Source organism: Mytilus californianus, unplaced genomic scaffold, assembly GCF_021869535.1.
Source record: "Mytilus californianus isolate M0D057914Y unplaced genomic scaffold, xbMytCali1.0.p SCAF_7, whole genome shotgun sequence".
Lineage (NCBI taxonomy): Eukaryota > Metazoa > Mollusca > Bivalvia > Mytilida > Mytilidae > Mytilus > Mytilus californianus.
In genome coordinates, this window is record NW_026262723.1 from 26,244,946 (window position 1) to 26,259,561 (window position 14,616).

Consider the following 14,616-nt stretch of genomic DNA (forward strand, 5'->3'; position numbering starts at 1 on the left):
AATGGATTAAGGGGCATGGTTTATGTTGTATGGTACATTGTACATTGTAATTGGGGAATACTATATCATTTTTAAATGTTAGTCCATTTTAGAAAAACATATAATGAAGCATGCAATTTCTTGACTCACACTAATTTTTGGGCAATTTTGAACGATGCGAATCTATTGTGATTCAAAATTCTGAAAGGGGATAGATGAAAGGGTTTTTGGAATTTTTTTTGGTGTAATTTTGTATGATGAAACTGTATCGTATAAATTTTGAAGTTTACTCCATTCAGGGAGTTTATGACCTTTATTTCCGATTTACAAAGTATGAAATAAATCTTATGAACAGAAGTATACCTTCTTGTTCTTCTTCAGGTTCTCCACATGTCAGTTCTTCTATCATATATATTTTCAAAAATTTTGCAAAAGCGCCATCATGTCCAATGAGTTCAGTAAATGATCCTATTTCTCCTACTTTACCATCAACTAGTGTGATTATCATATCCATATTTCTAAGAAAGCTAAGTCCGTGTGTTACAAGTATTCTTGTCTGTAATTATATATATCATGTATATAAACACTTTACATATTAAAATACTGATTTATCAATTAGCTTGAATAATAGTATTTGATCAAACAAATGAGAAGTATCAACACCATGTGTCATAAAAGTATATCATACCAAGTGTCATAAAAGTATATCATACAAAGTATTGCATCTGAATTGACACACATTAAGCAATATGTGTTTGCTTAACTTCATAAGCACTTCTGTGTTGACATGAATTATCATTGATATGGTCATAATTATAAATTAACATTTTACAAAATTTGGAATTTTTGAAACACTTAGACTTTTCTACCTCAGGAGTAGATTAATTTAGCCGTATTAGGCAAATTTTCATGAATTTTTGGTCCTCAATGCTCTTCAACTTCATATTTATTTGGCCTTTTTAATATTTTTCAATTGAAGCGACACTGATGAGACTTTTGTAGAAAAAATGCGCCTCTTGCGCAAATATAAAATTTTAATCCTGGTACATGTATCTATGATGAGTTTATTTAAATATTAGTCAGATATTCGAAATCAACTGGTTTTTTTTTTATATGTTATGCCTTCAGATATTTTGCCCACTTACCCCCTACTTTCCCTTCCCATTATTATTTTATAAATAGCTAAAAAGAAAGTTTCAAAATGTTATAAAACTCTTATTTTTTTTTTTCTATATTTTTTTAAAAACAAAGTGTGCAAATGATAAAAGCACGAACAATCTAGATAGAATCATTTCACGACAAATTATCAACGTCAAATTTCTCCAAAAAAGGGACCATTCATTTTCTTTCTGTGTAATAAGTTCCGGTATTTAGCATATTTAGCTACTACAAAAATGTCAATAAAGAAGGAACGTGCCTATTGCCAATTGCTGACCTACTATATTTGATGAGCTGCCGGTTAAATTAATCTTTAGACCCTAAGAGTACTACCAGACCAGTATGTACCGAATCTTTGTTGACATATAACATCCTGTGGTCATAATTATGTTTTTAACATAATTTTGATATATATATGAAACACTAAAGATTTTCTACTGGTATGTTAAGGTGTCCTTTGCTGTATTAGGTATACTCATTTCTAATTATTGGTGTTAAGTGCTGTTTCACTTCGTACTTGATTTTGATTTCTAACTATTTGTATTCGATAGCCTCTTTCATGATGAAAGCACGTCTGGCAAATCAAAACAAATAAGCTTTGTATCACGGATGAGTGTTAACTGATACATACCTTGTCCTTCAAAATACCACTTGGACCTATAACTGAATCGAAAATATGTTTACCAACGTGTGAATCTACAGCACTTAGAGGGTCGTCAAGGAGATATATATCCGCGTCTTTATACAATGCTCGTGCTAAGCTTACTCTTTGTTTCTGTCCTCCACTCAAATTGATGCCCTGTGTAGTTGAATATGTATTCTTAATCATGATATCAATATGCATTTTAAGGAGTATCTGTATTTATTAGCAGTTGCGATTTATATACGTATGGTATATATCTGGTATTTTAATGACAACTTAGATATAAAAGGCTGTAAGAGGTGCTGAAAATTGAAACTTATAATAAACAGAAAACTGAAATACATAGAATACAGATTTATATATCCTGTCTTAATTTATAATCAAAATCTTCAATTCAAAGGTTTGTGCAATACACACGCAACAAACGACAACATTTCTTCTTTCTTTCATTTTTACTAAATGCGCCAATATTTCATGTATTACTGCAAAAAAAAAATAAATGTTTTTAGAAATTATTGATCTTAAAAACAAGAGATAATAACTGCATATTTTACCTTTTCACCAATTTCAGTTTGATCACCAGCTGCAAACATTTCTAAGTCTTTTCTTAGAGATGTTGCATCAATTATTTGCTCATATGTCTTTTGCTTCAGTTTATCGCCGAATAACACATTGTCTTGTAATGTTGCATTCATTATCCATGCTTGCTGAGCAACATATGCAACCGAACCCTGTAGAGAGACATGATATTGAAATATATGAGGGAGTTTATAATGTAAGTGACCCCATCCTTTTATACAAAGTAATTCCGCCAAATATAAAACTAAGGAGATATCGTATGATAACCATTTAAACAAATATCCACCAAAGTTCAAATGAAGTGTCTGTAAATACTGGAAAATAGAGTATAAGAAAAACAGAAATCCGTGCTGGAACTTTGGGAAAGCAACAAAAAGGAAACAGCACTGGTGTCAACTGCTCTTCATCTTGAAAGCACTGAAACCTTTAGCACGGAGTATGAAATCACACTTCACGTATTAATACTCAACATACAATTGTTGAGGGTTGACTGAAGAGCCTAGAATTTTATAAAATGTATAATCAAAATAAGCTTCACTTCCGGCCATCTAAAGAGGAGACAATATTGTTTATTTCTTATCATTTCATTGATTTTCTGAACGGGCATGCTGTCAGTTTTGCTTACTTTAAAACAAACTATCAACCAAACATAATTGCTGAAAAATCTATATCTATCTTAACGCTAAACCAGAAAAAAACAAATATAAATCAACAAAAAATATCAACTGTACATGAATGATAACACGTGTTTAATATCTGTGGAAATGAATTTATTTTAATTATTGAAGACTTCTTACGTACTTTTACATTTATGTTTGACGTATCCGTCTCCAATTCACCAAGAAGTGACGTTACAAATGAAGATTTTCCTACGTACCTTTACATTAATGTTTGCCGTATCCGTTTCCATTTCACCAAGAAGTGAAGTAAGAAATGAAGATTTTCCAGATCCTACAGATCCAACTACTGCAATAAGTGATCCTTCTGGTATCTTCAGATTGATGCTATAATTACATTAATTAATTGAAAAGATATTCAATGAGAGATATACACATATTTTCTTGTTGGTATGTATTTTATACAGCTGATCGATTAAAAGCTCATTAGAGCTTATGATATGTCTTGGTTTTCCTTCTTTACCGAATCTAATTATAATAAAACTTATTTATTCATAAGCCTTTAAAGTTATCTTGCGATTCCTACAGTCTTGTATATCACGGTGTCTCGATAATCAAATACGATCAGGGTTTCTAAACGACCGGTAACCTCCGTTCTAATGCAAGTGATACGATGTTTATAATTGCAGTATGAGTTTCTATTCATAGAAAAAAAATGGTCCAAAAAACAACCAAAATTCACCACCAATAGATATAGGAAGATGTGGTATGAGTGCCAATGAGACACCAATGTTTATTCTACTAACGAATCAGTACTGCTAATTGCCTTTACGCAGATGAAATCAGACCGAATTCTCACTGTTGGAAAAGGTATTGTGTATACTACACTGCTACTTTTGTGTCGCAGGAAAAATGGGACACCAATAATACATCGACTTGGGATGAGGAATAAGTCACCATAAACCCATAAACTTGTCGTGGTAATGCGTGTGGGCAATTTCTGCATTAAATGAGTCGTCCAATTTATATATACTTTATTATATAATCTGCAGCGGTGACTTTAGTCTGCCGCCTCCCCGATTGTAATAATGACCAGTGACTAACTCGAAAAGTGAAATTGTGTTAATATATATATGGTTAGTATTGCCGCGCTTTGAGCTCATGCATAACTCATGCTATTTGAATATAAATATATATCATTTAAATAATAATATAGAATCGCTTTACCTTTCTATTGTACTAATTTAAATATTCGGTACGCAAAGCAAAACATAGCGTACAAAGCTATAGTTTATTTCAAAATATGCAGCGCAAAACTATTTTCGTCAATCGTCAAGAATCAAGAATATGAAATATGAATATGATATGAATGGGAAACATACAACACTGAAAACACAAATAATATGAAATGCTTTATAATGAACAATAGTACATAGGTACTATTTCTGTACTAAAAATCTGTAGTACTGGAAATTTACTTTTAATATTAAGTACTATTTCTTTACTTTAAAATTCTTGTAATATTTAGGTACCTGTACTTTACAGTACATGATTTAAATTTGTACTTGAAATTTTTGGTACAGAAGTAAAACCAACAGTGATAACAATATTCCATGTTTGAAAATCATAACTTTAAGAGATTTGAAATAGACAAACTTTCAAAATGCTAAAAATGTAACGGTGTACCCAAAATTTCGTAGTACTTAAATTTCAAGTACATATCAAGTACTGTAAAATACATGTATCTAAATATTACAATAATTTTAAAGTAACAAAATAGTACTGAATATTAAAAGTAGATTTCCAGTACTATACATTTCTGGTACAGAAATAATACCCATGCAAAAGTAGCTGTGTAAGGATCATCTTAACTACTAGCGTTTTGGTTTGGAGGGTTAACCATTGCATAGTTTCAAGTTTTTAATGCATAGTATTGTGTTTTTTGAATGTTCAACGATGCTGTCTATTTTTCTGAAACTTACGGTTTTAGACTGCAGTTTTGTAATTTAAATACGAATATGAAGGGGAAACAACTACCAAACAATTTATTTTTCATGAAACATTGTAAATGCATTTGAATCAAAGTTATTTGATGTTCCTTTGTATCATAACTTCCACAGATTATATAGTTGTAACTGACAAATAACAATAATTATCTATTTAGCTGATGCCACTTGCTAGAGTCTGAGGTGTGAATATAAAATAGAATTTTGAAGAACCAGCACGATTGCAAACAACCTTAAGCAACTATTGCATTGAAATATTTTATATGTCTAAGTATTTAATGAGATTGTTTCCTTCCGGTTTACTTGAGGTTAACTCGTGTGCTTAGTTTTATTTTGTGGTGTTATGTTTGTAGACTGTTCTTTGCTTTTGTAGGCATTTAGCAATTTGACCATATGCTATTGTCTTGTGTTCTTCTGTTTTATTTAATTAAATTCATATGCTTACATTTTTCTTTTTAAAAGCAGTAAATACTTACTCTTTCAATATTGTTTCTGCCGTTTTATCCCACTTGAAATTTCCATCATTTAATGTAATTCCATATTCTGCATATAAATAAGAAATAATAAATCCTCTTTCTTAATTCAAAAATAGAAATATCTTAATTTGTTTGCCAGCATCGAATGTCAACAATTGTGACTTTCCTAATAAACCTTATTGATATCATATGGAATTTTGTGTGCAGTCATGGAGACCTGCTTATGGTGCTGTAAGTATGAATTGTGCATGACATGTATGATGTGATGTGGAACGAATTATGGTACAATTGAGAATCTTGTATATAATGTAACATATACAAGAAATTTAAGTAATTGGAATTGGTGCATGATGGCATAGGTTAAATGATTAAAAAAGTAAAATAACAAAAATACCGAACTCAAATGAAAATTCAAGAGGGAAGTCCCTTCTCAAATGGCAAAATCAAAAGCTTAAGGTGGTATTTACCACTACAGGGAGATAACTCTGTAAAAATCAGATAAACGTTTTAATTACGTTGTATTGTTAAGGAAATATTAAGCTTCTCAATGATCAAAATTAGTGTTTGTCAAACTGCTATATAACCAAAGAAATTTTTCTGATAAAGTGGTTGGTTCAAATTTTTTGAAATTTTTATATTTTTGTCAAAGGGTCAAAGTAAACATTTTGTCAAAATTTTATGAAAATTAAACGAGCCAAATTAATATTAGTCAAGGTGTTGGGTACCACCTTAAACACATCAAACTACTGAAAACTACTGTCATATTCCTGACTTAGTGCAAACATTTACTTATGTAGTAAATGCTTGATTACACTTGGTTTTATAGCTAGCTTGACCTCTCACTTGTATGACAGTCGCATAAAATTCCAATATATTGACAACAATGTGTGAACAATACAAACAGATATAAAAGGTAAAAATGTAAAAAAAAAAGAGGGGGTACATAGAAAACTTATTGAACTCAGTTAAAATGATTACTAAAATAATGGTTACAGTAATGAAACTAGTTTCTTAATTTTTAAATGATAATTAAAAATCGATTTACTCAGCGCAACTATCAGTAGTCTCATAAGCGTTTCTTTTAATATCACATGCTAATTACAGAGTTTTGTTTTTTTTTTGTTTTTTTTTGTTTTTTTTTTACTTAAGGAAATAAGAGCTTAGACAATATAAAATATTTACTTTTTTATTTCAGATAAGTGTCATAATTACTGTAATGCTTCATTCATATCATTTATTTATGGTCTAAGACTGTCAATTAACCTTGAAATGTGGTCATTTTGTTTCGTCATAGGGGTGCTTATCAGCGGCGTTTACCCAAAATATCCTTCTATTTTATTCATATTAATTATCAACTATGGCCTTTTGACGAGGTCAATACATTATATATGAACCTGTTCAGATTATATTGACCGAGGACGAAGTCCGAGGTTCAATATAAAATTACAGGTCAATATATACGTATTGACTGAGTAAAAGTCCTTAATTTATATATAGAAAATGATATTGACTCGATTTTACTATATTTAGTAACATAGAGTCAATATCTCTTTTAAAAATAGTAACTGGAGTCAATATGTCAAAATACTGAAAAAAATACAAAATCTATTAATTCGGAAACACGTGATCAAATAAACCAATAAGAAACAGGAAAAATCTAACCATATGTAATATAGACAAATAACTACTCACTTGTCTCTTTACTCCGTGTTATAAAATCGTCATCTATTTCCTCATTGTTAAGAAAATTCTCGATTCGTTGGTACGATACGTAAGCCTAAAACAGAAATGTTGCAAAAAAGATGTCAAGTTTTATTGCATTCTGTAGCGTACAAAAGGCTTGAAAGTGCCTAGTGTTAGAGTTTAACGTAAGAACAGGGTATATGACGTCGAACTGCTATGTGCAAAAGACTAGATCAATGATTTGTTGAATTTGTGATTTAAAACAAGAGAGCTTTAACTATAAAAGAAATAGTTTCAACAACTAGAGAGAATTGGATATAGTTACATATAAACTCTCGATATTTGATTTACTTATCAATAATAAACTCGACGATCGAAGGCTCTTTTATTAATCTATTGAAATTAAACACCTCGAGTTTATATCAAGCGATATTCAATTCTCGTTCGTTATGAAACCTATAATTTGCAACTAAAAACCCAACATTTTTTATCACAATACTTTGCTTTTTCTATTATCATCTCCTGGATAGATGGTTGTTGCTTACAATGAAGTTATTTAATTCACAATTTCTAGTGTTAAAATTGACGTCAACCCTTAAAAATGTTTACAAAAGACACTATGATATGTTTTGGCCGTAATGGAATATTTGTCACAGACATTTTGCAATCATAAACACAATGTTATCGTCTTTGTCTTGAGTGTGACACAGTGTTACCGATTGAGATTTATCACTTATTGTACTTGTTATGAACAACATCACGAGTGCCACATATGATGCAGGATCTCCTTATTTCTTCCCGATGGTCTGGGAGTCCATCCTGGTTTCAGGAGTGAATTGTGTTGCTCAGTATTTTGTAGGCATTTGTTTCTCTTTTTTGTCGTTTGCAATTTTCTTTCCATAATCTTGTCGATTTTTCTTTCATTTATTATGTCTGATAGTCGCTGTGGTATATTCATTTTTTAAGCATTCCTACTGTGGATTGGTAAAACCAAAGCTAGGTATTAGCGATTTTATTTTGGATTTTTCATTCATCATGAAATGGCTATGTTTATTTCTCGTTCTTACGTTCAAATATTTCAACGTTAATGACCCTATTTTACCAAACTTAGAATCTCAGTAGTTCATTAGAGAAAACCATAGTTTTACCGATTTTCAAATCTCATAACTAAATCAAATGTGCAAAACGAAGTAGAAAATAAACAGGTTATTTCTCTTGCAATGCACGCATCAAGCGCAAAGCGAAACATGTTTCCTGTTGTTCTTGACACTCACCTGATTAAAATTGTTGATAGTATGTGTAACGGCATGCAAAGCCCAATGAAGATTTCTAAACATCCAGGTAAATAAGAATATTTTCTCTGCTGACATAGCATCGTTTGGGTACAAGAACACATACGAACCAAAAGTACAAAATGATATCTGAAAAACAATTCAGGTTGTAATTAATAAAGAACTTTATTGTATGGCATAACATTGCACCTTGTTTGTCTCTCGTTAGTATATATGTCATTATCATGATTACGCTATTGTTCTTTTTTTACATGCTCAATGATTGATTGATTCATTCATTGATAAATTGATTTGTGTTTGATGGCAACTTCGAAATTTTTAAGCTATTTCATGTCATACATCTTGTTTTTCTATGTCTATTGTTGGCGACTTTACACTAAATTTTGGATGTGTACTGATTGATATTTATGTCTGGGAACCATGATTTATATATCAGTTGTTATTGCCTTCGACTAGCGCTCAGTAACTTCGAGTACTCTGATCTTCGCTTAATGTATTTTTTTGTTATTTGTTTCTGTGCTTTGCGCCAATCTGAAATATTAATCCCTGTTCAATAAATGTTTACAGTTTGTTCTTAATGTGTGTTGTTAAACCAGTGTCAAATGATATGAGAGGTTGGGTCGCTTATTAAACAACGCTACCTTTTTGTGTGTGCCTGTCCCAAGTCAGGAACAAATAATTCAGTGGTTGTCGTTGTTTATTGTCTTTCATATTTGGTTTTTTTTTCCTTGTTTATTTTACTTATATCAGGTCTATGGGGTCGTTGGTTTTGGTTTGTTAGTTGGTCTCTTGTAGATTGTCTGTTGACGTATAAGCAATCATTTCACATATCTTTATTTTTATTTATCATAAATAATATATGTCATCTCGAATTTAAACCTCTAATTACCATAAGTGTCGTATGATCTCTTAATTAACCGATCGCTTATTGTGACATTTTAATTGTATTGAGGATTTGTATGTCTGTTGATGCATGCATAGTAGAAACGTACCTTACAACAGTGTGTCAAACGATTCCTACATTTCAGTTGTTATTTATGTTTTGATGTTTATATCCAAAACAGATGTGCATGAGTTAATTCCGGTTATAACAGTGCTTACGTTGTTGAATAGTTTTGGGGTTTTTATTGTTTATTGTGTTGTTTGCTGTTGTTTATGTTTTGGTGGATTTTCTTTTTATTTATGGTTCTGTTTGTTTCGACACTTTTCTTAATTTTTAAATTGCCCCATAGTACCCCTAATTGTCTTTATACAGGCATAGGGAATGGAGTTGTTTAACCAGTTGAACGTACGCAAAAACCTCTCCTTTTGAAGAGTTGTTCCTACGTCTCAAACGTCAACCATAAGATATATAAAAACCTGTATTTTCCAGATACATATATCAACGCAACAAAATATCCGTTTGAAACTTGGACGAGCTATGGTAGAAACAACTTTTTTTTTTCACTACAACCGACGTGAAAAAACGCCATAAAAGACGTAGAGGTGATTGAAGTTTCATAAAGATTGATTGGCTGCTAAAATATTTACCATAAAAGGCGTTGATGATGACAATGCGTGCTGGAATGTTTCCATTCTTTTAGTTTTTTGTCTCATATTTAATTCTTTATCGCGTATTTCTGTAATACGTTGCATAAAAGACTCTTCCCATGCATACATCTTCATAACCTTCAACAAATTCAAAATAAACATGGCGTTATCATATTTTTAAAAGAAACAGAAGACACATGTACCTTGTACCCAAACTTTCCACGTTCTATATGTGTATGTCCCAACGACAACCAGTGAATTACAGGCGCCTGACTTAGTTGCGGTATATCATATTTGTTTTTCGTTCATTGTTTGTACATAAATTAGGCAGTTAGTTTTTTCGTTTGAATTGTTTTGCATTTGTTATTTCGGAACCTTTTATAGCTTACTATGCGGTATGGGTTTTGCAATTGTTGAAGGCCGTACGGTTACTATAAATGTTAACGTCTATGTCATTTGGTATCTGATGGATAGTTGTCTCATTGGCAATCATACCACATCTTCTTGTTTTAATATTACTAAAATGAAATGAATTTGTTATTAAGTATTACAATTTAATTTCAGTAAAGGGCCACACAGTGTTTCATTGTCAGGAAAGTTGTTTTAAATTCCAGTCAGCTGTTAACATTGAAATGTCTTGTTATAAAAAAAACTAGATGAATCTAAGTTTCAAGGAGGCTAGTTCCTCATTCAAATAGTTTGTAAAATACAATTCAATAACAACTTAAAAATCAAAATTAAAAATAGGCTGCCAACAATGGACAGGATCTATAATAATATAAACGATATAAATTTTACTGCACCAGAAGCGCATTTCGACAAGTAATGTCTCTTCGGTGATGCTCTTGGTCAAAATACTTGAAAGTCTTAAACCTAATACAAACGTTGAAGAGCTGATTACCTTAAGGAACCTAAAGCTAAGCCAAAACCGGCTCTAATTCTATAAAGGTGGAAAAATCACTCAAGTTTACCAAATTGATCACAAAGCTACTTACGCGTATCCCATTTAAAATCTCATTCATCATTTTGATTCTTGCATCAGTGAAACTCTTCTTTAAAACCTGTTAAAAAGTATTATTAACATGAAGTTGTCAAACATTCATATCAGTTATTTGAACATTTGTTGATACCGATTGTAAGTTAATCAATTTACTGTATCAACAGGTATTGAATGATTTTAACCGTATTTTGGGAATTGGTGGTCGCAATTGCAGAAGACAGTGTAACTGGTGACGCAGCGCATTACAATTATTGCTTCTGCTGGGGTTGAAAAGAGTATGAAATCTAAATAAATTAGTAATCGTATTCAGTTTGCTGCATTTCCGTTATATACCGTTACATGTTAATCAAGCAAGGTATACCTGCCCATTAGGACCCCAATAGTAGTCTCTAGTTTTGTTATCTGTGACTGTCTTAGAATAACATAAATAAAATGTATATGTTGTTGAAAGTTTTTTAATATCCCTTTTACATACATGCCCTTTTTTATTGATCATGCTGTTTGATTTTTCATCTTACTCTGCATTGACAGATCTTTGATATAATCACTTTGTCAGGATACATGTATTCACCAATAAGATAATAAATGAACATAAGAGACCATATTAAAAAATACACAGGTCTTTGGTGGTTTATTACATATTTAATATATATATATATATATCTTGTTATTCACTCTCTTAGAATTGATGTAGAAAAGAAAAAGTTTAATTCATCATAACATGATTGTATTATTTGCAGATTCGAATACATTGTTGCTATGGCAACCAAATTAAAATTCTTCAGTTATTTCGTTGGCAGGGGCGTAGCTACCCGGAGGCACGGCAGCACGTGCATCCACGTCGTTTTCACACAAAAAAAAACAAAAAACAAAAACAAAAAAAACAGAGAGATTTAGGGACAAAGTTAACATATAGGAATTGGTCTTTCTATGTATGCATTTTAAAAACTACATAAAGAATAAAAGTAAGAAGAATACACATGCAGCGGAATTTTTAATCCTGTAAGACATGTATGTGTACGATAAATACATACAACTGGGGTAAACGTAGTGGAACTTTTTATATTACAGGCATTGTTTAGAAAATACCAGCCACATAGTTGTCGGTACCACAACCATACCGTATACTCGCTTTGAGTGCAAAAAAAACATAATCCCTTTAGGGTTAAACAAAAAACTTGAAAATAATTATTTTCCGCTTTGCCAAAAGCACACATCTTACTAGAACGAAGACTATTCAACTCGTATCGATTCGGGAATAATGACTGTTACCCTGTGAACTAGTTCAAAATGGACTAAGTATGTAGGTCTTGACAACACGAATAGTTTCATTTTCACATCACGTCAACGTATTCTCGTCCTGTGTGCATGTAATATTTGCTACCGGACATTAATAACCATTCAATCAATCAATAGTTTCTGTATACTAGTAGATGAGAAGTTGGAACTGCTGTTATTATAAAAAAAGTACACATTTTCCAGTACATGTTTTACGTTTTTATTTATTTTACTAAAAAAAAACACATCTTGTATATAGATTCGATAATTCGAAGTCATTTCTATATGGGCCGGCTATACGAATGGTTGATTGTAAAAGCATTTAAATAAATTGTTAATTCTAACTCGTTTTACTGGACTATTAGGTCATTCAATTTTAAAAAGAATTTTCTGTCCGAGTCGGACACTAAACTGCTGATTCTTATTCGAAAGATACACCAAACTTTTAATACACGTATCTTCACTGTTATCATCTAGATATTACCACAAAATTGGTCGAACGCATATGTATTTGTTAATTAGCTGGCTAATTAACAAACGCAGATCATGAAAAAGAGTACCATTCCCTCTGAAAAGTTCATTAATTTCAACTTCGAAAATTCCTAACTGCGTAAAATTAGAAATTTCCATCTCTCTCTTGTAGAGTTTACCCACAAAATTTTTAAACATCTAAATACATATGTTAAGCAAAATATTGGAGAATGTGTCCACCAAGTATTTGGTATCCAATGATGTTTATGTTACAGAACCTCTAGTCCAAATAGTTATGACGTCTTGAAATGCTATTATATTTTTTTTCTTTGACGCCTTAGAAAGGCGTCAAAGCCTAAGGCGTCAAGGCAAAACTTTTAAATAGCCTTCCAAGACGTCATAATTATTTGGACTACAGAAACTCCACATATAGTATTGTGTTTATGTTTATTGTTTGTTTTTTAAAATCTACTTTGCTCAATACAAATACTAGCATATGGAACAAATCTCCGTGATTTTAAAAGCTTTCAGTAAAAAAACGCAAACGACAGTATTGAGTCTTCATTCGACTCGAAGTTAAACAAATAGTTGATTAAAAAACCACAACAAAAATGTCCAAGTTTAATTTCGGTTGTGATTGTTTTGAAACGCTATATATGCGGAGCTTTGCCCTGGACCTACTGGGGGCCTTAGGCAGCCCCCAGACCCCTCGCCCTTTAGTTTGTGATTCCACTTCATTAAGAAGGTAGCTACGCCCCTGGTTGGTAAAGCTACCATTGCATTTTAATTAATTGAGAAAGTCTTGAACCCCACACACACACACCCAAAACAAACTATAATAGATAAGTATACATGTGAAAACAAATATAAAAAAAAAGAATGAAAATTTTTGATAAAATCGAAACTAACAAAAATGACCATAATTCTGTTATTTTGAAGAATCTAGCAAAATAACTTGTCAGGGTATTTCTAATCTATGTATACTTCATTTAAATGCAAATAAAACTTATTTTGATCCTGGTCCCTCGCTGTCTGGGAAATTCTCTTGAAGTTCGTGTCCGTCGGTACATTTTTACATATCATTAGTCTTTAGTTGCGGCTTTGTTTACTTAAGTGTGAACAATAATTATCATTTATACTTACGTGAAAAGCATGTGATTTCTTTATGAATATTGAAAATATAGGCATAAGAACCACCAAGGCACCAACACCTATCACTACTGCATTTCCTGTTGAAAGAAATGTATTCTATAATGTTAATGATGCAAAGTGTTATAAATAATAATCTAAATATTTAACAAACAAACTTATTTGAACTTCATCTATCATGCACTATACAATTATAGAGGAAGATAATACTTCCTTACAATTCACATTGTAATCTTTACAACGGTGCAAACGATTAAAATACATCCGTTAAAATTTCACTAACGGTACGTGAATTGAAGAATGTGTTGACGATGTTCAAGGTGCTGTATATTTAAGCAAAGCAAACCTGCTGCGGGAACATAAAGAGGTAAAGCTGTGCATTGTCTTTCTGACTATTTTTTGTGGGTTCTTCAAAGGATCGGAAAGAACGGAGTATGATATGAACCAATATTTTTTTCCACTAAAATTACAAAAGTATAACAATTGTCAAAGGATTTGAAATTGTGTAATACTATTGATTTTTTAATAAATAGAATGTTGACCAATATCCACATATTGATGAATGTTGTCTTGTAGCAAAATATGTTTTGGTAGACCTCACTCAACTCAATCATTATTATTTATGACAATCGCAGGTTTTTTAACTGATAATTTGTATTAGATGTAAGACTCTCATATCTAAGGGGAGTCAGTCCCTCATTAGAGTTCTGAAATAAATATTTGATTTTTTCTTTTGAGCTAAAAAGTGCAAGTTG

General features: G+C 31.4%; 1 protein-coding gene across 1 annotated transcript in view; it reads right to left on the reverse strand.

The window, feature by feature from the left end:
- LOC127708901 (multidrug resistance-associated protein 1-like) overlaps positions 1-14,616 on the reverse strand; it is a 47,530-nt gene that overhangs the window by 17,604 nt on the left and 15,310 nt on the right. The window contains exons 10-19 of the mRNA XM_052214057.1: positions 13,856-13,941; positions 10,959-11,024; positions 9,964-10,101; positions 8,416-8,562; positions 7,151-7,235; positions 5,459-5,525; positions 3,237-3,363; positions 2,335-2,511; positions 1,769-1,936; positions 343-535 (exon numbers count right to left, since the gene is read on the reverse strand). Coding sequence (XP_052070017.1) covers positions 343-535; positions 1,769-1,936; positions 2,335-2,511; positions 3,237-3,363; positions 5,459-5,525; positions 7,151-7,235; positions 8,416-8,562; positions 9,964-10,101; positions 10,959-11,024; positions 13,856-13,941 — 1,254 coding nt within the window. The remainder of the gene's footprint in view (positions 1-342; positions 536-1,768; positions 1,937-2,334; positions 2,512-3,236; positions 3,364-5,458; positions 5,526-7,150; positions 7,236-8,415; positions 8,563-9,963; positions 10,102-10,958; positions 11,025-13,855; positions 13,942-14,616) is intronic.